The sequence below is a fragment of the Prunus persica genome, chromosome G4 (genome assembly GCF_000346465.2).
Source record: "Prunus persica cultivar Lovell chromosome G4, Prunus_persica_NCBIv2, whole genome shotgun sequence".
Taxonomy (NCBI): Eukaryota; Viridiplantae; Streptophyta; class Magnoliopsida; order Rosales; family Rosaceae; genus Prunus; species Prunus persica.
Genome location: NC_034012.1, coordinates 13,361,464 through 13,386,717, shown reverse-complemented (window position 1 = coordinate 13,386,717; position 25,254 = coordinate 13,361,464). Strand labels below are relative to the sequence as shown.

The window sequence follows — 25,254 nt, the reverse complement described above, 5'->3', positions numbered from 1 at the left end:
GGAAATGCTAGCAACCTTCTCTAACATTCTCTCTTGGACCTTCTCCCTTCTCCTTATGATATGTGTCATTTTCTTTACACTTGAAATAATGTCATTAATACATCACACAAACTAATTTTTGTTTTTCAAAATCAATACATTTAATAAGGGTAAATTTGGAAAACAAAAATTAGTTTGTGTGATGCATTAATGACATTATTTTAAGTGTAAGGAAAGTGACACATGACATAAGGAGAATGAGGAAGGTCCAAAGGAAGAGGTTATAAAGAAGGTTGCTAGCATTCCCCATCATCAGAACCAAAGAATTATTATTGTTATTATCTTTTAAGAAATTAAAGCCTGAATCGAAAAAAAAAGAAAAAACAAAAAAAAAAGAAAAAAGGATAGAAGAATATATTTAGAATAATGTTACTCTTATCACATTTGTATACTACATCTTTATACCATCTTCTGTGGCAGCTGAGGTGGACAACCACATCAATTAAAATGATTTAATATTTTCTTTTCTTTTATGATTTATTCCAGTAATTATTCTTCTAATTGCCTTAATTAAAATACACTTAATTGATTTAATTGATGTGACATATAATATAGACATGTCACATCATGTGGTATAGAAATGTGGGATAAAAATGTGATAAGTGTAATATTTGTATATTTTCATGATATTTTGTTTTCTAGAATGTGCAAAATCGTTTTAAATTCTAATTTAATACACCCATACATAGTTTATAAATATATTTAGAAGGGTGATTGATTGCATGCACTGAACAGGGCTACAGGTTCCATGAATTTGCACCATCTTTTCATTCTACAATTGTCTTGTTGGTTACCCATTTTGGCTCTCGATCTATAATTGTACAAATACAAATATTTTGCCTCTCACTGTATATGCTTTGAACAATTTAACATCATTTCACCCTAGAACCATATTTCTGGTAAATATGGCTTCAGATGGACAGCATGTGGTTGTTTCTAACATGGAGGTTGAGAACTTGGATGGAGGCAAAGAAGATGCCGACATTTCCAAAACGCAGGTTAGTCTTTAATACTTATTTTTCTTTTTGATTTTTTTTCAAAATCTCATGTTTTCTTTCAATTTTCATGTTTTGGCATGATTTGGCTTGATGAGTCTCTCAGATTGTGCCATGGGCTAATAGATCTGATCCATAAGGCTAAAATTATCATTTGTTCTAGCTTGAATAATTGCTTGCAACTGGGAACCTAAGTTTGAGCTTGAATAACTGGGCGTGAGTTTGACCTGAGAAAACCTTGTCGAACTGGTAGACTTTCTTCTCTTAATATTACAAACTTTTGTTTTTTTTTACTTTATCTCTTTCGTGTGTAGATTGTTGGTTGCGAATAAAGAGGCATGTGTTGTGGAAGAGTTAGATGGTTTCACTGAATAGGAGTGAGGGCTGCAGGGGTAATTCCCAAATGGATTTCTTCTCACCTATTGTCACTAGGTCTATCCATTAATTCCCAAATGGATTTCTTCTCAATCACAGAAATTTCTTCCTCCATAGCTTTCTTCTAAACTACATCATTCATAGCTTCTTCAAAACTTTTTGGTTCAATGACAAATAACAACGAACAAACACACCACTGAGATTCATTTTCTTTCTTGGAGTTGAACTAGAACAACCTGGTGATTGTGGTCTTGAAGGACTTGCTACTTGGGGGGATTGTGGTGGAACTTCAGGTTCAACTTCTTCTTCATTCTCTTCTATACTTCAATGCTATCATTAAATTGAAGTGAGGAACCTCTGACAGATACCAATGGAGTCTAGACCAGTGGAAAAGAGCCTTGACTTGCAAACCAGTTGTCTCAAGTTCGAACCCCCATGACGTCATAGTAGTGTGTGTGAGAAAAACCCCCCACTTCTGTAGTTTAGACTATCATTTGTACTAAAAAAAAGAAAGCATTAGACAAATTTTTCCTTCCAATTCGAAGATGTTTCTTCATTACAGATAACATCCCTCGAATTATAACTCTCTTTCTTCAAGTCATAGAGTCTATAACCCTTTGTATGACTGCACCCGACAAAGATACACTTCTCGCTATTTTCTTCAAGTTTGTGCCTGAGGTTTTTGTGAACATGAGCATAGCATATTGATCCAAAACACAAATGGTGTCAAATACACATCAGTATAAACTTCTCCCCAAAACACATAAGGCCCTTCTCAAGTAACATGGACTTTGCCATTTCAACAATAGTCATGTGCTTCCTCTCAGCTACTCCATTTTGTTGTGGAGTATAAGATGTAGTGAGTTGTCCCTCAAGTCTTGTATCCTCACAAAACTTTCCAAACTCATTTGAAGTGTACTCACCATCTCCATCACTTCTTAGAGTTTTAATTTTCAAACCTCTTTGATTCTCCACCACCACCTTAAACTTCTTAAAAATAAAGAATACCTTTGATTTTTGCCTCAAGAAATATATCCATGTCATTCTTGAAAAATCATCTACAAAAATCAGAAAAAATCTATTACCTCCATGAGTACCTCTATGTGCTCGTGGTGGAGACGAGCTCTATGTCTTGGTGTAAAGAAATTTTCTGAAATTAATGGCAAACAGAAATGGCTCGAAACCTTAGGGACAAAATTAAAGTTAATACACAAGTGTGGCGGAGGGCTAAAGGGTTAGGTAGTGATTGGCGCATACAGAGGTGATGGCATGGCTGCGTACTATTGGGTGGGCAGGGAAGGGGGCCTAACGACGGAACAGGGGGAACATGGGGTAGGCCGGCGGGTTGGGTACTCTTTAATATTTTTATAATTTTATTTTATTTTCATGTACTTTTTAATCATTTTAAACACTTGTACTGTTTTTTCCTTTACTTGTATTTTTTATTTACAATTTCTCAAAGTTCTATAATTAAAAAAAAAAAAGATTTTGTTATTTTTCAATAATTTATGGGTGTAGTAATTGCTACTTCATCAGTTAACTAAATTTTTTACGGATAGACTAAGTAGGGGTGGGCATCAATAACAGAAAACCGAGCTGCACCGGATTGAAAAAAAATCGTTGAAAACTGAGTTGACAAAGAAAGGCGAAAACCAAACCAGAGAGGTTCAAACCAGTTCCGATGTCGGTTTTACACCTCAGAAAATCGGACCAGACCAAAGTAGACCAATTCAATTTATTATTATTTTTAAGGGTAAATTTCACTTTACTACACGCAAGTTTCACTAGATTCAGAATTTCTTACATGAAGTTTTTATGGTGTAAATTTTGATACCTAAAATTTGATATTCTTACCACTTTCATACCTCTATTAGTATATCAGTCAAGTTTTCCTAAAAGGACCAATCATCTCATGAATATTGCACTAGCTCTTGCTTCCCAAAAAGGAGAGACATATGTCAGCCCACAATTGATCAACCACCCAGAAGGTTACACTTCACAAACGAACCTTCAATCTCTCGTCGAAACATAAGAATAGAAATCTTCTCCTTAACTATAAAATAGACGTACTTCTCCACTTAAAAGGTAATCTGAACTTCCTCCATTCTAAGTACAATACTTTTCTTACCACTTAGGTATCAGAGGGTGGTTGGTGGTTCCTCCACCACCACTTTTCCGTGACATTTCCTTATTCTCTTGCAGGAATTGACGACTGAAATCCTACCCGTACACTTGGACACTTAAAGTGACTCCAACACATACCTTCAAACACTCTAGTTTGGTTACTCTTGAGGGAGAGTTGACTGAAGCTAACTTCATCCTAATTATACTTTAAAACTCAACAAATGCATTATTATTATTTTTAACTTTCAATTAGGGGTGTGTACATTTACCACCCAATACTAAAATTTGGCAACTTACCATCTAAAGTTGAACTTGGTGCAAATCAACCACATTGATTAAATTTTCTGTTAAATCATGTTTTGTGCACATGGGGGACTTACATCGGAAATTACGTTCTCTATTATTAAAAAAACAAAAAGATAAATGAAAACACCCATGGCACCCAGGTCCACTCCCTCCTTTCCCTCCAAGCCGTTCCAACCACCCTCCTCTCTCTCTCTCTCTCTCTCTCTCTCTCTCTCTCTCTCTCTCTCTCTCTCTCTCATATATAATAGGGATAAAAACTGAATTATGACATGAAATGGGTGTGTAAACAAATTTTAGGATACCTTTGGTCCCCTTACTTTCTGGCAAGGTTTTGGTATCCCCTAGGTTGCTCTAGGGTCTACTCACTGGATTTTGCTGGTGTTTCTTCCCTTTCCTCCTGAGACTCCTGTACCTGCCATGTCTGTCTTTTTCTACGAGGTTTGGGGTTTTCATTTTCTGGAGGAGAAGCCGCTCTCTGATGTGGAAAATTTCAGAGGTTTGATGCTGTGAGCTTGGATGAAGTGTGGTCCCAGCTCATTTTCTTGGAGCTGGGAGTTTGATGCGGAGTCATAAATTTTTTATAGAGGGACTCCTCATATATTGAAATATTTTTTTTTAGCGGTGACATTTGAATTCAGTTTTAACTTGATAGATAATTGCTAAATTTGATTACTATACTCTATTAATTTACATATCACATTAACTATATCTACTCATTAATACTAGCAAAGGCTATTAAATATACTTTGTTAAATATATTTACACTAAGAAAATTCGAATTATAGTTTATTACTGCAATCCGAGTCAAAATAAGACAAAAAGATATTGAAAATGGGTAGAGGAAGAGAAAAAAAAACATAAAAACAAGAAAATGGCACTTTGAAATTTGATATAAGATAGGACTTCTTAGATATAAGTCCATTTTCATCAAGATGTAATGGATGCAGTCTCGATCTTTTGGACTCTTGTGGTCCAAGAGATCGGGACTTAATATCCCTCCTCATAATTGGACATATGCCAAATTTTCTATAAAAGAGTATGTAATTGCGTTAACAAAACCACGGTCTCAATAATATTTCGGCGCTGCTCTGCACGGTGCGATTGCTCTATGTTCCTCATGGTTTGGCTTCTAGGGAGCTGGTTTTATTGTCAAAAAATTTCGCTAATTCATCAAGTTCATCAAGTTCTTACAAAATGACAAGACAAACATATAGGCCCCATACTTTAAAGCTAATTAAGGAGCATTGTGCCAACTGGGTGCACATTAGGGACACAACACAATTGAAAGAGCATATGGACTGCATCATGGCACTCCAAAATGCACCATATCACACTCAACACCCTTCCCACTGTATTAATCTTATTACAAATACTTCTTATTAATTAATCATATTCATGGCTCCCAAGGGAGACAATGTTATTACAAAGCTTGAGAAGATACTAAGCATGAAAGGAGGCAAAGGAGAGTTAAGCTATGCTAACAATTCCAAATCCCAGGTAATTACTCAATTATATTAATTGTTTTTTTTTTTTCAAAATTTCAAAATTTTATCGTTTTGTGTGCCCAAATAATTGTGTCTTTAATTTTTCAGGCCGAACATGCAAGATCCATGCTTCCCCTGCTTAAAGAAACCCTAGACAGAGTGCAACTGAGCTCTCGAGAAGCCCCCTTTGTGGTTGTGGACCTTGGATGCTCAAGTGGAAGCAACACCATCTACATCATAGACGTGATCATCAAACACATGGCCAAGCGCTATGAGGCCTTGGGATATCACCCGCCTGAGTTCGCAGCCTTTTTCTCTGATCTCCCTAGCAATGACTTCAACACCCTCTTCCAGTTCCTCCCTCCAATGGCCAACCACGGTGGTAGCATGGAGGAGACCATCGCAGCCGACAGCCACCGCTCCTACTTCGCTGCAGGGGTACCCGGCTCCTTCTACCGGCGGCTTTTTCCTTCAAGGTCCATTGACGTTTTTCACTCGGCGTTTTCTTTGCATTGGCTCTCACAGGTAATTAATCCATTATTGGTTGTGATAGATACTTACTAGCTAATAATTAGTCACTTAATTACTTAATTGTTTATTTTTTAAAAAATAAGCGATAAGAGCGACTGATGACCAAATAAAAGTACAAAGTAATTAGGGGATTTACCATATAACAACAAATAGGAGGGCACCAAGATAAAATGATCCAGCTCCTCATGTCACTGTCGTTGGACCGGTTTGTCCAATTTTAAAGAGACTGGACCATTTTAACATTTTGACTTGTGTGAATGACTTCTTCTTTATTTATTTTTTTTATCATTTTCTCAAGCAATTATTGTTTATAATGTAATATAATACGTACAAAATTCTAGGTTGTTGATGACAAATGTAGTGCAAACGATACCGTTGAAATAGTTAGGGTTAATTTTTCAATAGTAAATTTGGCTTTTCACTTGAAACTTATTTTTCCTTATCTGCAGCCCATCAGTTTATTTTTCTATAAATAGAACCCTAACTTTTACAAGTAAAGTATGATGATTAGCATCCGCCTCAGAAACTTACCTAATCAAGCTTAACATAATTTATTGTACTTTTTTAATTCCAAAAGTACCTCTCATAGTTTACCTTTGCTCAATTAATTGTGTTGATTTCTTATTACATTGTTGACTTTATTTTTCAATTGATTTGGTGCAAGTTAATGTTTATTTTTGCAAATTGGTGGCATTTAATGTTTTTGTCTGTTTATTTTACAATTCATTTGGCGTCGGATTTTTCCTTTTTTGCAATATATCCAATTTCATTCCATCAATTCTTATGAATTCTCTTTAATTTAATTTTCATTTATAAATTAATGTACCCATTCTTTTAAAATCAAAATTACTATGTGCCTATTTTTAATTGTATTTGCTAATATAAGTAAATCATTGTACTTAAAAATATAGGCAAAAGACCCACTAGTGTAGTGGTTTGGAGTATTTACTCCTAAGTTTTATTTATATAATCAAGGTAAATTAAGTACTTGAAAAATATAAGTGCATATAGATAAATAGTGTACCTATATATTTTTCACCTAGCTAAAATGAATGTAAATAATGCACCTATCTTTTCATTTTAGTTTATAAATTATGCACCTACCTTTTTATATCTAGATAATGCACCGATTTTTTTCTACATGAATATGTACCTATCTATTTACCTTTCATGTATTAGATATGTAGGTATTTTGTTTTGGCATATATGAACAAAATTTTCCGATCGACAATTACCTAATCACTACTTTTTAAGGGAAAATATTAATTTGTATGAGGTATATTTTCATTGCATTTTTTTGTTGTAGTACAAGCGATAGTCTAAATTAAAGGAGAGGAGGATTTCCCACATACACACACACATATACTATGATGTCGTAGGGATTCGAACTTGAGATCTCTAGTCAACAAGTCAATACCCATGGGGATTCATTTAGCTCTAATATTTTTTATTATTGTACATATGTATTTGGTGTATTATTATTTATGTATATTGGTGTGGTCATTTATTATTTTTGGCTAATAACCAGAAAGTAACAATAATAAACATGCCACATCAAGGGTGGTGTAGGTTGGAAGGGGTCGGGATGGGATAATAAGGGTTTATTATTACTTTCTAGTTTTTAATTAGTTTTTTTAATTTTTTAAGCAATTTAAGTTTTAAAAGGCTGCCCCACATATGCCACATTAGCACTAACGGAAATTCTATAATCGTAAGACTACGGGCAGAGTCACATTGTAAAAGATTTATAAACATAAGGTACCTCATTGTTAAAATTGAAATCACAAATAAAAAAATGCCTTAAGAGTAATTGGAGGGTACCAAATTGAAATTAACCAAACTATTTAATATTTCCTAAGATAATAACCGAACTTACTTAAAAGAGAGCATGCATGGTCTTCTTGTTACTTCACGTTTATTGTGCAAAGAGGACTAAACATAACATTAGTCTTGAGCCAAAATTATAATCTGGCAGCAATCTGTTTTGAGCAGGTTCCATTAGCATTTCGTTAAGATGCCCTCTAATATTAGCTGATAATTCTTTTATGTGTTGCGTTGCGTGGGACCCAGGTGCCAGAGAGTGTGCTGGACATGAAATCAGCAGCCTACAACAAGGGAAGGGTGTTTATTCATGGAGCAAATAAGAGCACGGCCAATGCATACAAGAAGCAGTTCCAGACAGACTTGGCAAGCTTTCTCAGGTCAAGAGCCAAGGAGCTCAAGAAAGGTGGCTCTATGTTTCTCGTCTGTTTGGGAAGGACCTCAGTGGACCCCACTGACCAAAGTGGCCTAGGCCTTCTCTTGGGGACCTACATTCAGGGTGCTTGGGATGATCTTGTCCAAGAGGTAATCATGATATATATTGTCGCAAATAATAACTATTGTTGGCTGCTGGGTGGTTCATATATTGACCATGGGATCGATTGAGTAGCTCGTTGACACTGGTTACATATTACAATAGGAATGTTCATTGTTGGTGTGAGTAAATTGCATCTTTTTTTCTGTGATAATCGTGCTCTGACCTTAATAAATAATGGGAGAATTTCACTTTTATGGAATTTCACTTCGATCCTGAGGAGGAGGGGGATTTCGCACATACACACAATTATAATGCCGTGGGAATTTGAACCTGAGACCTCTACTAAGTAAATAAATGTCATTTTCTATTGAACTAGACCCCATTGGGCCACATGATGATAAATTTAATCAAATAAATATTTAGCTTTAGATTATGTTTTTGTATAATTTATACTACTACTTTTGACAGAAACTTGTGATGTATATATTAATTATCAATTTTTTGCAGGGTCTTATCAATAGTGAGAAGCGTGACAGTTTCAACATTCCTGTGTATGCTTCAAGCTTACAAGATTTCAGGGAAGTAGTGGAAGCTGATGGCTCATTCACCATAAACAAGCTTGAGATTTTCAAAGGAGGAAGCCCCATTGTAGTAAACCAACCAGATGATGCAGCCGAAGTCGGTCGAGCCCTTGCCAACACTTGTAGGAGTGCAACCGGAGTGCTCATTGATGCACACATAGGTGAGCACCTTGGCAATGAGTTGTTTTCAAGAGTGGAACAAAGGAGCTCAAGACATGCCAAAGAGCTACTGGAGCATATACAAATGTTTTACATAGTGGCATCAATTTCTCTTGCTTAATTAGAAACTCTGTCGTTTAGTTGTGTTGTTTTCACTGCATAGAGGATAAATAATCCAACACACGAAGGAGAGAAGAAAAAACGTTAGGGTAGGAACGCTACCTCCTCTCTTTTCCTCCTTTTGTGTGTTTGTTTTGTGTTATTAGTGATTCTGGTAGTCACCTTTATTAATATATACTTGATGGTGGATTTTGCGACTTTATGTTCCTCTGAATAATCAATTAGCCTTTTATCTAGTTGTAGTTCTCTTTACTACTTAGTTGGAGGAGATTTCAGTCGACTTATACAGATCGATGACAATATATATTTCTGATGAGTTTGATACATAATTATGGCTTGCTCAATTACTATGATGTAACTTTGTTGTGAGTGTATTGACTTGTTGTAAAAATATCCTCGTAATTAAACTATCATTTGTCAAAAAGAAAATTCCACTAATAAAAGAGGTAAATGATAAGTACAATTTTAACAATCACAGCTTTTGAAATATATGCGTTCGTGGAATCGACAAAGTTGGTAGTGTTGAAACCTACTTAGAGAGCCTTGTTTCACCTAAATAGAGTGAGAAAAATAAAAAGAAGTAATTTGTACTCTCTTTTTTGGTCTTAGTTATAATTCTTTTGAAGCTGCAATATGCTGAACAAGGTTTTTAATACCAGTACTAGAGTATATACTCAATAGGAGGAGACATCAAACTTTCTTTGTTACTCCTTAGACAGAAGTCTCTGGTTAATATTTCTTATTGGGTTTTGTTTTGTTTATTTTTTACTCAACTCTTATAGATTTATGGATGTATTTACGATTCTTCATTTGAATTTTCTTTTGGATGTAACTCAAAATGCATAACAGTTTGTTGTAGATGCCAGAGAGCACAAATATGTTGCAATGTTTATGTGTTCAATTTCATAGCCCTTGTATTTAGGGTCATATTTCAATGTCTTATTATGTTTTGTGGTGTAATGAGATTTGTTATATTAAATTTACCTTTGTTTTAAGTAGTTTTAACTTTTAATCTCCACCTTTGTTTTAAATAAAGATGCATACCTCACAAATTATTATTAAATTTTTTTTTTAAAGAAGGAAAAGTTTAGGGGGAGGGGAGGAGGTTACCCAATCCCAGGGTCAGGCATACTAAGGTTTCTTTGAGGACTTACAAAGGGAGTTTTAACCCCTTTTTTGATTTTTACAGATTACCCACCAAGAGAGATTGACGACAGCATGACTTGAACCTGAGCCTTGATAGCGAAGAGAACAATCCTTACCAACTAAATCAGCCCTCGTTTCCCCTACAAATTTATAATTCAGCCGGCCTATGAAATTAGTGTACTTGGTACAGTAATTAGTTATTTATTTATTTTAAATTCCTTTCAAATGGTTAAGTATGAGAGCATCTCCATTGCAGGGGTGTAAAGGGAAATGTAAGGGATATTTACACCAAGAGTTGCCGGAAGTTGCTCTAATGGTAGAATGAAAATTAATGCAAATTAATGTAAACGATCCTTACCCTAAATATAGCATTTGGTCGAAAAATGTAACAAACTTTAATGCATATATGAGGACTATAGCATAGCCGATCCCTAGGCTTCCCAAACTTACATGTAGTGGCGGATCCAGGATTATGTAGCCAAGGGGGCTTAGTGTAAAAGTTCTGAAATTTTTCTACAAAGAAAATAATGCTAAAAAGATAGAAAGATAGTACTTCCATTCATAATTCATAACAAAACCAATAATACAAGTTACAATTGTCCACGACGAGTTTTCATATTCTGAAAACGTTGCATTATAATTTCGTTATCAATACAAGAAAAAACATCTCTCTCAATGTAAACAATCAAGCTATCATTCAACCATTGATCTCCCATTCTGTTGCGAAGTGGATTTTTAATAATATTCATAGCGGAAAATGCCCTCTCCACTGATGCAGTTGCAACCGGTAAAACCAAAGCCAATGTAAGAAGCAAATACACAAAAGGAAATATTTCATGCATTCCTTTCTCCACCATTTTTTCCGCAAGACTACTAATCCCTTCCAATTGAGAAAAATCACTACTCGAACCCATATGATGAACATAAACACCAAGTTGATCTTCAAGCATCAATAAGTCTCTATCCGAAAAATCATAAGGATAAAATTGAGCAAGACGAACTAGCTTTCGTTTGTCAAAAGCCACAAAGTTATTTTTTGGACTCAAGCATGCCAAACAAGTAAGTAACTCAGTACTTACCTCGTTGAAGCGATCATTTAATTCCGCAAGTTGCCCATCAATTACATGAATAAAGGTCTCCACACGATAACGATGATAATTTGTCTTCATTGGAGCATTACGCCGCGATCTCCCTGGAATTACATATTCCTCATCCATGGTAGGAACTATAATATCATGTTTGTAACAAAACGAGGATGCTTGCTCAACCAATTCTTCAAACTCATTATCCCTCATCAACTGCAGGTTTTCCTTGCATGTTTTCACTAAATTCATTGCACTTACAATGTCTTGATCTTTCTTTTGCAATGCTAGAGACAAAGTGTTTGTTATTCCCAATATAGCTTTCATTACAAATAAGTGAAACACAAACTCAAAAGATTGTATTTCTCTCCATAACTTATAGGCTTCACCCGAACTATCATTAGGATTATCATCAACAATCATTTGAAGCAAATTCACCACATATGGGAACATAGAAATGATACTAATCAACGTACCATAATGTGAGTTCCATCGTGTATCGCCGGCACGTTTGAGAATCCTTTCTTGATTTAAGCCACGCCCCGTTATAAGACAATCATCTTCAAAAGCTCTCACAAGCTCTTCTTGGTATTGTGCTCTAAGTGCATCGCGACGCTTACAAGATGCTCCAACAACATTAACCAAACTATTAGCCGTTGTGAAAAAAGAGTTGACATCAATGTTTTTCTTTGCTACCGCAACAATAGCTAGTTGAAGTTGATGAGCAAAGCAATGAACATAAAATGCACAAGGTTGTTCTCTCAAAATCTTTGTCTTAAGGCCATTGAACTCACCTCTCATATTGCTAGCTCCATCATAACCTTGTCCTCGTAGCTTGGAAAAGCTCAAATTCGCGGAAGAAAAGAATTCATCAATTACTTCCTTTAGTGCACTTGAAGTAGTGTCGGTTACATGTTGAACCCCCACAAACCTTTCAATTATTTGCCCTTTGTCATTCCCATAACGCAACACCATCGCCATTTGCTCCTTTATTGAAACATCACGTGCTTCATCCACCATTATTGAAAAATATCTATCTTTTACATCACTCAAGATAAGATCAATGGTTTCTTTGGCACAAGAATTGACAAGATCTTTTTGAATTGAAGGAGCTATTAACTTTAAATTTTTCGGAGCATTTTTCAACACAACGGCCTTAACTTTTTCATCATGATCCGCAAGAAATTGCAAGAGCTCTAAATAATTCCCTTTATTACTTGATTGTACACTTTCATCATGACCACGAAAAGAAAGCCCTTGCCGCAACAAATACCTAGTGCACTTAAGTGATGCATTCAAGCAAGTGCGATAAGCCGTGCGAGCTTGGCTTGTTTGCTTGATCACAATTGTTTCAATGTGTGTAGTTTGATGCATCAAATTGTAAGCAACTTCTCTAGCTTGGTTGTGAACACTATCAACTGGTCCAATATGAAGGTTAAATCTTTCTTTCGCCTTCTTCCAATTATTGAAGCCTACCCCAGTGAATGCATCACCACCCACTTGATCAAAATTAGATTTGAAGAGATAACAATGAAGACAAAACGCAGCATCTTTAGCAATACTATATTCCAACCAATCATGATCATCAAACCAATGAGCAATGAAGCGTCTATTAATTCCTGATTGATTAGTTTGTGGGAACTTATAACTTCTAGGTTGACAAGGTCCCTTTTGTAGATATGCTCTTCGGATCTCATCCCGAATATTAGGACTATAATCTGCCATTCGAGTTCTTAGTCCAGGGTCTGCTTGAAGATTAGCTAAGATCTCATCTACTTCAATTGGTCTTGCATTTGAACTACCCGGATTAGACAGAGAAGAACTATCCGTAGATAATTTTCTTTTAAAGAATCGTTCCATAAATCTACAAATCAATTAATTCAATCAATCATTAATTTTTATCCAAATTATCATATGAATATGAAAATTTCAATAACCCACTCTCAATATTCAATATACTCCCTAAACCCATATCAATCAATATTCAATATACCAAATTATCATATCAAATAGCAATCAATATTTAATATACCCAATCAATTCATATTATCAATCAAGCATAAACTCAATCAATCTACATTAATATGATTATCACTATGATTCATATCCATAAATTTAATTACATAAAAAAATATATCAATATGATTCATATCCATAAATTTCAAGCATAAACTCAATCAAGCATAAACTCAATCAATCAATATGATTCATATCCATAAATTTCATTACATAAAAAAAAAAAATATCAATATCAACAATATATATTATCACTATAATTATTAATATCAGATTTTCCATGCTTACTTACTTGTAGTTTAAAAAATGGGCGGCGGACGGCGGTAGAAGGTGGTGGTGATCGGCACTGGGCCACCGGCGAAGAGTTGATGGAGGTTGTCGAAGGTTGGGAGGTTGGGAGGTTAGGGTTTGAGAGGATGGGAAGAGGGGCTGTGGAATTGGGAATGAAAGGTTTGGAGAAAATGAATCTGTGCTGATGTTCTGTAATCTTTTTTTTTTTTTTTTAAACCTGGCCCAAAACGACGTCGTTTTGAGGCCAGGTCAATTAAAAAAAATTTGACTGAGCCTTGGACTAAACGACGTCATTTGGCAAGGCTCGTTTTAAAAAAAAATTACGCGCAGCGCAGGACATTTCGTTTGGGACTTTCGTCGAGCACTTTGTGTGCATACAAGGGGGCTTCCAGCAGCTGTCCAAGGGGGCTTTCATGGAGTCCCTTGCCAAATTTTCAGCCTTCCAAGGTGTCGTCCGACCCCTCTTGTCCCAACATGAATCCGCCACTGCTTACATGGATTATATTTTGGAGAGGATGAGGGATATAAACTTATGATAAATGATGATGAAGATACTGAGGTCAAAAGACTCGCTAAGTTTATGAAGTTAAGACAAAAAAATGATGTGGTTGAGATAAGAAACGAAGTGGATAAGTGTTTGTGGTGGGATGTTTAAAATCCTAAAAATCCTCAACTTAAATTGTTAGAATCTGCATTCATTTTGGGTGGTTGAATCCTTTTCATGTCTCTTTGACTCCAAAAGTGATGGAGGCCCTAATTTGTACAGGCGATTGGTTAAAAGTGGATGAATATTTCTTTTACAAGGAACCCACAAAAGATGCGCTCGAGTTCTATGACGTTTGGAGAAAATTGAGTTGGGTAATACTAAGCTAGTAATTCAATTAATATATTGATTTGTCAATTGCATTTTTTTCAATGTTTGTTCATTCTCTCACACTTTAGAGGTTAGCCAAATGACAGAGCAGCAAGTAAGCACTAGCAATATAGTGCTAGTTGATCTTGCATGCCTTGCTAGAAGATGATCTACTTGATTACACTCCCTTGAATTGAAAGAAACAGTAATATCATCAAATTGTTGCAGACTTCTCTTAATATCATTAATGAATGTCCATCTTATGCCCAAGACTTTTCCTCACCATTCTTTAAGTCATTTACCGCCTCTTGTGAATCTGACTCAACCAGTATAGAAGAAAAGCCAGCATTCCGAGCAAACTTCACCCCGAATAGTATAAGTTAGTTGGAAATTCAGTTTTGAGCCTACTGATTTGGGCCTTCAAAATTGTTAATTGTTCCAGAAAACTATTTGTTTTTTCCAATCTGAATTTGGTAAGGAACTGGTTTGGGCCCAATAGCAATCCAATACCGATCTCTATTGTGCCTAGGCCTGGATGAGAATGTTTCTTTCTATCCGCGAAGATGAGGGTATTTTAGTAAATCAAGCTGGTAACTGATTTGAATTCCTCCTGCTAGTGCGCATGCCTAATGCTTAGGCTTAGGAAGGAAGAAGAAGATATAGAAGGAACGAAAGAACGAACGAAGACGACAACGTTCTGGGTTGGTGATCGAGAGAAATGGTGAAGGGGCTGCAACTACCAGGACAACAAAACCTGCCACCCGATGTGACCCATCTCATCGATCAGCTGGAACGCCACTGCCTGGCTCCCGATGCTTCCCTCGTCTCCAAATCCGCTTACTTCGACCTCCAACTTGTATATATATATATATATATATATATCTCTCTCTCTCTCTCCACATTTCCCTGCTTTGTTTGGTTTCCTAGAAAATGTGGCTGGCTACAATTCCTTTGATTTCTTAGAATTATTTAAAAATTTGCAGGCCAGGGAGGAAATGTCCAACGAAAGACTGCGTTACTTGGAAGCCATGGTAATTCATTCTCCTACATTCATGGAGTTCCTATTTGACAAGGATTTTAAATTTGTGTGAGAATTCTGATGTAGGCAATTTACAGTGAGGCAATTGCAATGGTGGAGGAGTATGAACAAGGCTTGAGCAACTCTCCTCAGGTTTCACTTTTTGTCACACTTTGAATTTTCTTTCTTTATTATTGCAAGTTGAGAACAATTCTAACCTCTAGAGCCTACCCATTTTTTTCATTTTGAATTATTGCTTTTCAAATTGGCTTCACATCATCTGTTGTCAGGTCATGATTTTGCATGAAGTATGAGAGACACTCCAAACTGCAATGTGTAGTGTTTAGAATCAAAGGGTGTATTTGCCTTCCTTGCACGGGAATTGAATTATTTCCTTCTTTTTGTTCCATTTTGAAGAAGAAATGAAGTGAAAAGAAAAACTAACTCCATCTGAATTGTGACTGATAAACCACTGCAAAAATTTGCTTTCCATGGAAGAATGTTCATTATTATTTTTAATCTAATCATTACCTTAACTTTATATAGTTACAATGATAGACTTGTGTATTAGAATTTAGGTTATCTTCAAAAGACGACATGCTAATTCAATCTTCACTCGATGCTCAAATGTAATGTGCCCTTAGTATCCTGTTATGCAGATGAGCCATGTAAGTAGTCTAAAACTGATGAGAACCTAATTTTTCATGTATATATCAGCTGTATGAAACATTAGAGCATCGTATGACTATTGCGGAAGCAGCTCAAAGGTTGAGGCTTCCTCTTATCTCCAAGGATGGTGAAATTCATGAGGACGAAATTGAAAAATGCGGGATGATGTCACGTAGTTCCCTTGATAGCACTTGCACCAGTTTTACAGTTAGCTCAAGTTCCAACTCGACAAATTGTACTACTGCAAATAGCAATAGTGCAGCAAACAACAATATGTCTCTTAGTGCCGCTGATGTTGTGGAACCTGCAATTGGTGGTGTACCCAATTGCTTTCTTGGGATTACACCTGGTTATCTATGGCAAACACAGCTCCAGCAAACCCCCTTCTCCATGGTACAATGTTCATTTGGTTCTGGCATTCAAACAGTTGTCTTGTTCTTTTACATATTTATTTATAATTTACGTTTTTTTTTTCTGCTCTAAACATCTTTTCTTAGAGAATCTGTTATTTTTCAGTATATAGTCCTTTAATATGAAGATATAACCTTGGTGAAGCTGTCCTTATTAATGGAATATTTGAGATACATCTGTGATGCTTAAACTGCAGGATATGACAGAATACCAGTTGTGTCTTTCCCATGAGATTGAGGCTCGTTTGAAAGCTAAATGTGATGTGTTAGCTGATGCCTTTGTCATGGATGACATAGGTCTCTCTCTCTCTCTCTCTCTCTCTCTCTCTCTCTCTCTCTCTCTCTCTCTCTCTCTCTCTTGTTTTTTACTCTCTTCCCACCCATATATGAACGCAATCCAGATTCCATAGCCATTGCAATCTTGTGATGAACATGTTGACTTGTTGATCTACTTCTCAGGGCCTCCACATAATCAATTTCTGTATGAAAAGTCAACTGTCATCTGCATGCCAAACTGTTGATCCACATCATTTCTATTTGTCTTATTCATTCTGGGAAAGGATACCCCAGATTCACTGCTCCAATGCAATCTTTGAGGATCAAGTTTACTAGTATCCTAGAAATTTAATACACAGTATCTATATTCTTTATACTTTCCTGGGCATAATTAATACCAATGATATAACCAGTAGGCAATATGTTTATGTATAGTGGTAATAGGCGTAAATTAATACCATTGTTTTCTTGCTGCAGATTCATCACCCAGGCATCAAATTTCAAGTGCTCCGCTTCCAGAAAGGTTTTGGTTACTCTCTTAATGCAACGTTTATCTTAAGACAATTCCCTTTTACACGGAGCAAGATTCTTTCTACTGATGTTTGTAAATTTTGTTTGACATGTAATATAGTCTGTTACTTGAGCTAGCAGCTGACATGAGTAGTTGTAATAGAAAAAGTACTTTAAACTACGAAAATGATTATATGTCATTGTCCAGATCATTGGCTGCCTCATTTTCACACAACTAATTCTAACGCTGCATATATATATATATATATATATATATATATATATAAGTGACTACAGTTTTCAACTATTTTCTGTACTTCTCTCAAGTGCAATGCAGCCATAAACCAATGCTTTTGGTGAATTTTTAAATTTCTAGAGACTGTGTTCTAAATGTGTCTGTGATGGTGTGTTCTATAATATGTTGGACTTTTCTCACGATTTTATCAGGATAAAGTTGATAATCGAGGAAACAGAAAGGGAGGAAGCAGCTCTTCAGGAAGATCTATATTCTGCAGATAGAAAATTTTCTGAGTATTATAATGTATGAAAATATACAATCTATGTTTTATTTTCCTGAAATTCTTAGTGGCTTCATTTTTCTTGTGAGGGTATGTGACATAAAGTCTTTTTTCACAAACTAGGTCTTAGAGCAGATAGTGGGGGTTCTTATGAAGCTGGTCAAAGATTTGAAGTTGCAACATCAACATAAATATGTAAGCTTCTAATATTTGTGATGGTTGTATTTTCAGTAATAAGATTTGGGGATATGCCTTACATTTTGTTTAATTATAGGATTCTGTTTTCCTTACCGTTGAAACTTATTGTAAATAATATTTATAGGATGAACAGCAAAAGATATGGCTGTGCAAAAGGTGTGAGACAATGAGTGCAAAATTGAGGTTCGTTGCCTGGTTTCTTATGCAAACAGAAAAGGTTCAGTTACTGAGCGTATTCATGGTTTTCATTTATTCAAGTATGATCTAATTAATTGATTCTGTAATGAGTATAATATGCCCCATTTAATTTCAGGAAACTGAAATATTCTGTCCTCGGTCAAACTTATACAAGGGATTCGGTACCTGCCCTATATAAAATACGGTACTTATTGATTACTCTTTTAAAAGTATTTGCAACATACTAGTTCAAGATTGTTTGAATAATTTTGGCTCATTTCTAGGAAGTATCTTCTTGATGCTACAAAAGAAGCTGATGCTACATATGATAAAGCGGTATGTTATTCTAATTCTCATATGTTTCTTTCCTATATGGTTCCTGATCATAAGTTGTCATTTTAATGTGCCCCTATATAGAGCCACTTAAAATGAGGCTTGCAAGTGCTGTAGGCTACTTCAAGTAGTAATGTATTCTTTTGGGGCATTCCTGGCTAGTTAATTTTTCAATAGTTGTCCGTCTATTTTCCTCGGCCTCCAGTAAGTCACTGTTTTAAATCAAAATCTACCAACTATCAAGCTGTGAGTTGCTCCAAACTGAAGTCTGGTAGATATTGGGTTTTCTAAGGGAATGTAGTTACCAACCAAGCTATGAGTTAAGATATGCTGAGCAAACGTTCTCTGACAACGTGTATCCAACTTAATTAGCCATTTAACCTTACCATTGTTTTTTTAGTTTTAACTGCATCTCTCTCCTGCTGGCTTTTTATGAACTGTGTTTCATCTTCTTCTACCAGATTACCCGCCTTCGCGAGTACCAGGATGTTGATCCTCACTTTGATAAAATTGCAAGGCAGTACCATGATATCGTAAAGGTAATAGCTATGCTTCCAGTTGTCCATTACTTGGTTCGTTCCTGTGCTATACTCTAATGTCAACATTTCCATTGCAGGAATTGGAAAATATGCAATGGACGATCCACCAGGTTGAAATGGACTTGAAACACCTCCCAGATCAACCCAATGCCTAGAACCCTCTTGTTTTTTAGGTGTTGTTACTTGGGCTTTCTTCTCATAATAGCAGCTTCGGTTGCACCGTTCAGAGCTAATTGTAATTGTTTATGCTGTTTTATCATTTTTTATCCCTTTTTCTTTTCTTATAGAAGGTTTCTTTTTTAATTGGATTTTTGGGCCACACGTGTACCTCACCAGCGAGCCAACATATTTTTTCACGAAATCTAACGACACGGAGAAAATTGATGTCATAATAAACAAGGATGGTTAGGTTAGGCAGATCTGGTCTAATTACTTTTTTCTCTATTTTTTAAATCATGGTGCCATGACAGGGTAGAAATCTTTCCCTATCACCGTTGTACTTATAACTGGTTACACCTAACATTTCTTCTATAACCGGTTACACCTAATGATCATGGTGTCATTAGCTCAACATGACAAACATGCAAGTTGAGGGAGAGATTGGCTTATGGCAAGTTGGAAAATATTTTACCTTAAAATACTTATCAGTTCCCTCGAGAAGCTCTAAGCATGTAAGAAATGCTGTCAGACTAAATGGAAAAGAAAGCCAAGATAATATATATATTGTATACATTCCACAGCAAAATGTAGCATTTCCTAGAAATTAGTTTTACAATGAAGCATCACTTCCGCAGAGACCCAAACTTGAAAGCTAAACGAACAAATGTGGGCAAATCCAGTACATATAACCAGAGTGCATGGTCATCATTAACAGAGTCCTTACGACAGTGGTCAATCATCTTCTCTCTCTGGGGGAGGACCACAAGGCAAAAGCATTTTCTGCACAATAGAGAGAAAATAAAATCAATTCATACATCAATAAGACAAGTATCGGCTCGAAAATTATGACTAACACATTATACAATCTCTCTACAGCCCACATAATAAGATCACCATGTGTATTACATATACACATCAGACCATAAACATACAAATAGAGGGAAAAAAAAAAAGGTGAACAGTTTGCGCAAGAAGCAAGACTGTGAGTGGGGTAAACTGGACCAAGTGATGTTAACAACGTTAAACAGAAGTACAAATGAATGGATCTGCAAAGACGTATGCGCACAAATAAAACAAATAGATCTGAAACAAAATAATCAACCCCTAGAATTTGAAGTCTAGTGACATAAACTTACAATTCAACATTATACCCACAATGTCCCCTTCATAAACTCATGAATACATCCCATGAGCTTTAGAAGGCAAATCTGAAACCAATTTTTGACATAATTTAATTTTTTAGATGGTCGACACAAATTTTATGAGAAGTGTAGCATATATTTAAAATCTACACACTGAGATAACATACTTCTTTACTTGAAAATTGAAGAGACATATGGGCCCTGTCCCACACGCTGGTCAACAGGATTCAACAGAGGCATTGACATAGTTGGCCAAGTAGTTTGGATCATGCTTTGTTGAGTTGCGTCTATTTTAACAATATGCAACAAGAAAACTCATTTCTCCCAGGATTTTGGAAACTTCACAGCCTTAAATTACAGAGACCTTGTGGGAAGCCACTGATGACAACGTCACATTCCAAGACTAGAATGTATAGCCAGGTAGACTTAGAGTGGGAAAACTGCGGACTGCTAAGGAAAACCATATCCCAACTATTTGTGAACAGTACAGTACAATTACAAAAGCATCCAGTGAACTTCCTCTTCATGATTTACCAAAATAAACTTACTGGAACTTCTCAGAAGTTCATTATCCAACTTTACCCTTTCTTGTCTCAGTACTATTAAATTCAAGATCATCCTCTTTTTGGTCAAGCACCTATAAGCAAGACTGGTAAAATCTCAATCCATGCGGCTTAACTAGCTGTCCATAAAACTATTTAGCCACTAGACATTAAATCAAAAAGACTATGCTTCCTATGGTTGGTTACTGGTTGGTTACAAAAGCTGCACCTACCATCAAAGAGAAAACTAAGCAGACAGGGATTACTTCAACTAAAAACTGCTCAAACACAAAAGGAAGCTTTAGTTGTATTAGACAACAAGGCCGGCAAGGCTCAGCCAAGGATGATTGTTGTGTTTTTTGTTTCCTGGCTTGCCTCCATGTAACCCAAAGAAAAAAGGAAAGAAAGCAAGCTTTAGCCAAACCAGGTGGCACAAAGTTCACTACAAAGATGCTAATACTACTATTCTCTTCCCTCAAGAGTCCGACCATGATCTCACACATACCACATAATATTAAATCCATCATTATAATGTTAGGATCACTTCCGGTATGAATTCACGAAAGACAACCCTTGAATCAAAAACTGCACTGGACAAGCAAATATTTGAATGTACACTACAATTACAATATCACACTCACGCAAACACACAGACACGCAGAGGAAAAGCACACATGGACATTAACACTATGAACAAGTAAGAAAATCCAAAAGCACTTGCAACAAAGCAAGAAAACATATCCCGATTACGGTAGCTAAACCTAAGCCTAATACAATCAATTACTAGTCACAAAAGCATAAAAGCAAGACAGTAGAGAGAACCTGCATAAAGTTGTAGCGTTCTCTTCCAATTGACTCATTCTCGGCAAGAGCAAAGTATGCAAGAATGGGATAGTGGCCAACGTAGGATGCGTAGCTATCACGCTGAATATTCACGGCCCACTCACTGCATATTTCAAAGGCAAAAGAATCTAAGAATTCCAAAATAATCATATAAGAAGAAACTATAAACACAAAGCAAGAGAGAAGATTCTACTCACTATCTGTTCAAGTCGGCATGCCCGGTTCCGACGTATTTAGCTTGAAGGTGCTCAAGCTGGGAATTGATGTTGAACCTATCACTGGCCTGAACCCAATCAAAGAAAAAAAGTTAGCTATGATCATTAATTTGAGGTGGATGAAGAAAAATTAGGGTTTATGATTTCGGGATCCCCAAAAGGAAAGAGCTTGAGGATATTGATTTTCTTGTCCCTTCTTTCTAGTTAGGCGTTAACTGGATGAAAATATCGAATTGAGATGGAGTTAGGGTTGATATCTAGTTACCTGCATATTGGCTGCACCGAGAAGAAGCTTAACCAGCAAAACTGAATCACACAGAGAGATTCACAGCTTTTTGAAAACGGCTCTGAAAATACAACCCGCTAAGGAAGCGACTCTAAGATATACTATTTATTTACTTTTTACCGTGATAGTGGCGGTAGAAGGCCTCGCAGTAAATTATAATATTCACCTATAAACTTAATAATTTAGTAATCTACCAATTCAAATGTGGTTCAATTACACGAACAGTAAGCTTCATCGACTCAGTTGTTTTGGTTCTGAAACGCTTCCATCAATACATTGAAAAATTAAACGAATCATTAAACAAACAATTGTCATCAATGAAATTGAAAGGATACCATGTTAAGGGAATGAGTAGGGGTATCCTAGTTGTTCCTTTATTTTCCAAGTAAACATATTTTCTTAAATTTTCTAACATTAGATGGGGTAGGGATCATCATTTGACCCTAAGTCCATGGGCAAAATAGGCAGTCGAAAGCCTCATGGGCCAACACTCGGTCTGTTCTTTAGGGCAGCCCTTGAATTGGGTAGGACTTGGACTTAGATTTGAAACCCTCAGACCAGCCCACCTAGGTCCGTTTAGGCCCCGCCCATATATGCCCTTTTTTGAGACTTAATTGATGCACTCTTTAATCTCGTTTTACACTTAATCAAAATAATATAATATGTAGAATAACTTAATAATCTTAATATATAGACGTAATTGAAATAATGTAATATGTAACATAAATTAATAAATTATTTTTTTGTTTTACATATGTTATGAATTAAGTTAATATTTTAATGTTGTGTTAAAAATTTGTAATAAAAAGTTTTTAAAAAAAAAGTTGGCGTTTCTAGGCCCATGGAAGGCCCAGATCGGCCCCATAGATAGGCTCCTGCCTTGACACTTGAAACTTCGGTTCAAACCCAAAAATTTCAAACTGGGCTATGACGAACCAGATTCTGACTATGCCACTGAGTGGACCATGGGGCTAAATTATTTTTTTTTTCCCATTTTTCATTTGATTTGAGGCTGTGAGAGGGAAGTTTTCACATCCACTCAGTGACTAGTTATGACTATTAGACAACATTCAGTAAGCCTAAGCCGGGCAGATCTCTCTCTATCACATTAGTTGCTCCTATCCACTTCATATTATCTTGCCTATAAATAGAGGCAAAGTGAGAGAGAGAGAGAGAGAGAGAGAGAGAGAGAGAGAGAGGAGAGAGAGAGAGAGAGAGAGAGAGTTTGTTTCTTACAAAACTCTCTTTCCATTTCATTTCAACCGAAAACAACACTGAGACATCTCCTTTGTTTTTCATATTCACAGACGGAGTCCTCTAAGCATAGTTGTTACCTTTATGGGAGCAAGTTCAACTTCATGAATCATGAGAAGACTGTCCATCGCCAAAGGTATAAGAGGAAATATAAGTGCAAAAACTGCACAACAATCTTCTTTATTGTGGTGGGATATAAAATAATGGCAGAGGTGGCGGTGTTGCAGGGTGTGGTAAGGGTTTGTCATAGGCCTGGATCGGGCTTGCTCGATCTAAAATTTTGAATTTGGATCGGGCTTCACAAGCTTTTTAAATTTTTCGATTCGAACTGAGGTTTCAAATGTCAAGACTCGAGCCTATCTATCGGGCCTGAGCGGGCCTCCCATGGGCCTAAAGGGGCCTTTTTTTTTCTTGTCAATAAGTATTTTATAACTTTTTATTACAAATGTTTAGACAACATTAAGAAAATTAACTTACTTCATAATATATTTAAATTTTAAAAATTTAAAAAAAAAAGTTTATTAATTATGCTACATATTACATTATTTTAATTAAATATTCAATAAGGTTAGGGAGTGCACTTGGATGTGGGTTGTAGTTCAATGTCTTTTATAAATTTTTGTTACAAATTTCTATACAACATTGAAAAAATTAACTTAATTCATAATGTGTGCAAATAAAATAAAAAGTTGATTAAGTTATTTTACATATTATATTATTTTGATTGAGTCTAAAATGATATTAAGAAGTGCATCAATTAAATCTTTATAATAAAAAAGGGCCTAGATGAGTCCGGCAAACAGGCTTAGCGGGCCCAACCGGGTCAAACGGGTCTAGGTGGGCCGACGGTTTCAAATTCTAAGCCCAAACTATATCCAATCAAAAGTGAGTCGGGCCAGACTTCGACCCATCGAGCCTCAGACTACCCAATTCGACCTATGAACATAGGGCCAAATGATAATCCCTAAAATGGGGTGTACATGTTCCATACGCATTTGTTTGTCTCTTTATGTGCAAGCACAGGCGGACCTACACATGAGTAAGAAAAAAAGGCAATACGAATTAAATGCCTAAAAGAGACTTTATAATATTCAATTTGATTTCTACTTCACATAAACTGGTTGTCTTCCAAAATTCCCTTAATGGTGTATCTCTATTTAATAACTATCCATGAGTTTTAATCCCCCTTATTTGGCATATGTCCTTTCTTAGTTTCTCAACTTATAATTTAATTTTGTTTTATACAAATTTCACATTTATTTATTCAAAGTTTCTCTCTTCCTTGTCGACTAATGTACATGGGTTCATGGACTCCTTGCACTTGGATTTCCCTCACATACTTTTAGCCTTTTGAATGTTGCCCCTCCCATGAAAAATTCTTGAGTCCGCCAGTGCATGCAAGATAAGGTTATATGTGAGGAAGTGTTTTAACTTGATGTACAATGTTGGCTCACGTTGTGATCACATAAGTTTTATGAACTAGTAATTGTCTAACATAGTATAAGAGCTATGGTGTTAAACATATTGACTGATTTCTTTTTGTTTGTGTGCTAAATAAAAAGATCCCTAATTTTGGTTGATGTTATTTGGATAGTCACTAATTTAGTCAAGAGCAAGTCGGGCTAGATTTTGGCCCATCGAGCTTCGGACTACCCAATTCGGCCCATAAATAGGGCCAAATGATAATTCCTAGGATTGGGTGTACATGTTCCATATGCATTTGTTTGTCGCTTTACGTTCAAGCATTAGGAAAACTACAATAAT

The 25,254-nt window shown here is 35.9% G+C and overlaps 4 protein-coding genes across 5 annotated transcripts; 2 read left to right on the top strand and 2 right to left on the bottom strand.

The window, feature by feature from the left end:
• Positions 885-9,014, top strand: LOC18780210 (indole-3-acetate O-methyltransferase 1). The gene is made up of 5 exons (XM_007212799.2): positions 885-1,037; positions 5,247-5,336; positions 5,432-5,848; positions 7,925-8,200; positions 8,661-9,014. Exons 1-5 carry the CDS (start codon positions 945-947, stop codon positions 9,012-9,014), a joined length of 1,230 nt encoding a protein of 409 aa, XP_007212861.2. The 5' UTR covers positions 885-944.
• Positions 10,750-12,966, bottom strand: LOC109948634 (zinc finger MYM-type protein 1-like). Its single transcript, XM_020562299.1, has one exon. The coding sequence runs from the start codon at positions 12,964-12,966 to the stop codon at positions 10,750-10,752; it is 2,217 nt and encodes a 738-aa protein (XP_020417888.1).
• Positions 14,334-19,331, top strand: LOC18779030 (AUGMIN subunit 4). 2 transcript variants are annotated; one of them, XM_007213400.2, is made up of 14 exons: positions 14,334-14,406; positions 15,019-15,257; positions 15,385-15,432; positions 15,507-15,572; positions 16,137-16,481; positions 16,696-16,795; positions 17,252-17,297; positions 17,732-17,825; positions 17,926-17,997; positions 18,125-18,183; positions 18,314-18,382; positions 18,462-18,513; positions 18,972-19,049; positions 19,127-19,331. In XM_007213400.2, exons 2-14 carry the CDS (start codon positions 15,120-15,122, stop codon positions 19,202-19,204), a joined length of 1,245 nt encoding a protein of 414 aa, XP_007213462.1. In that variant the 5' UTR covers positions 14,334-14,406; positions 15,019-15,119; the 3' UTR covers positions 19,205-19,331. The 2 variants fall into 2 exon arrangements, with proteins under 2 accessions (XP_007213462.1, XP_020418696.1); XM_020563107.1 differs by lacking the exon at positions 14,334-14,406 and having other exon boundaries at positions 15,131-15,257; positions 15,518-15,572.
• LOC18779008 (uncharacterized protein At4g14342) lies at positions 19,740-22,341 on the bottom strand. Its single transcript, XM_020563108.1, has 4 exons — positions 22,216-22,341; positions 21,933-22,018; positions 21,715-21,838; positions 19,740-19,988 (listed from the first exon to the last, which is right to left on the bottom strand). The coding sequence occupies exons 1-4, from the start codon at positions 22,219-22,221 to the stop codon at positions 19,941-19,943; spliced, it is 264 nt and encodes an 87-aa protein (XP_020418697.1). The 5' UTR covers positions 22,222-22,341; the 3' UTR covers positions 19,740-19,940.

Excerpts from the sequence above, each read along its gene's own strand:
- LOC18780210 (XM_007212799.2), top strand. The coding sequence starts at position 945 with ATGGCTTCAGATGGACAGCATGTGGTTGTTTCTAACATGGAGGTTGAG. Across the intron at positions 5,849-7,924 it reads CTTTGCATTGGCTCTCACAG|GTGCCAGAGAGTGTGCTGGA; the intron begins GTAATTAATCCA and ends CGTGGGACCCAG. Across the intron at positions 8,201-8,660 it reads GGGATGATCTTGTCCAAGAG|GGTCTTATCAATAGTGAGAA; the intron begins GTAATCATGATA and ends AATTTTTTGCAG.
- LOC109948634 (XM_020562299.1), bottom strand. The coding sequence starts at position 12,966 with ATGGCAGATTATAGTCCTAATATTCGGGATGAGATCCGAAGAGCATAT.
- LOC18779030 (XM_007213400.2), top strand. The coding sequence starts at position 15,120 with ATGGTGAAGGGGCTGCAACTACCAGGACAACAAAACCTGCCACCCGAT. Across the intron at positions 16,796-17,251 it reads CTTTGTCATGGATGACATAG|ATTCATCACCCAGGCATCAA; the intron begins GTCTCTCTCTCT and ends TTCTTGCTGCAG. Across the intron at positions 18,514-18,971 it reads ATGCTACATATGATAAAGCG|ATTACCCGCCTTCGCGAGTA; the intron begins GTATGTTATTCT and ends TTCTTCTACCAG.
- LOC18779008 (XM_020563108.1), bottom strand. Across the intron at positions 21,839-21,932 it reads CATGCCGACTTGAACAGATA|TGAGTGGGCCGTGAATATTC; the intron begins GTGAGTAGAATC and ends TGAAATATGCAG. Across the intron at positions 19,989-21,714 it reads AACGCTACAACTTTATGCAG|AAAATGCTTTTGCCTTGTGG; the intron begins GTTCTCTCTACT and ends TCTATTGTGCAG.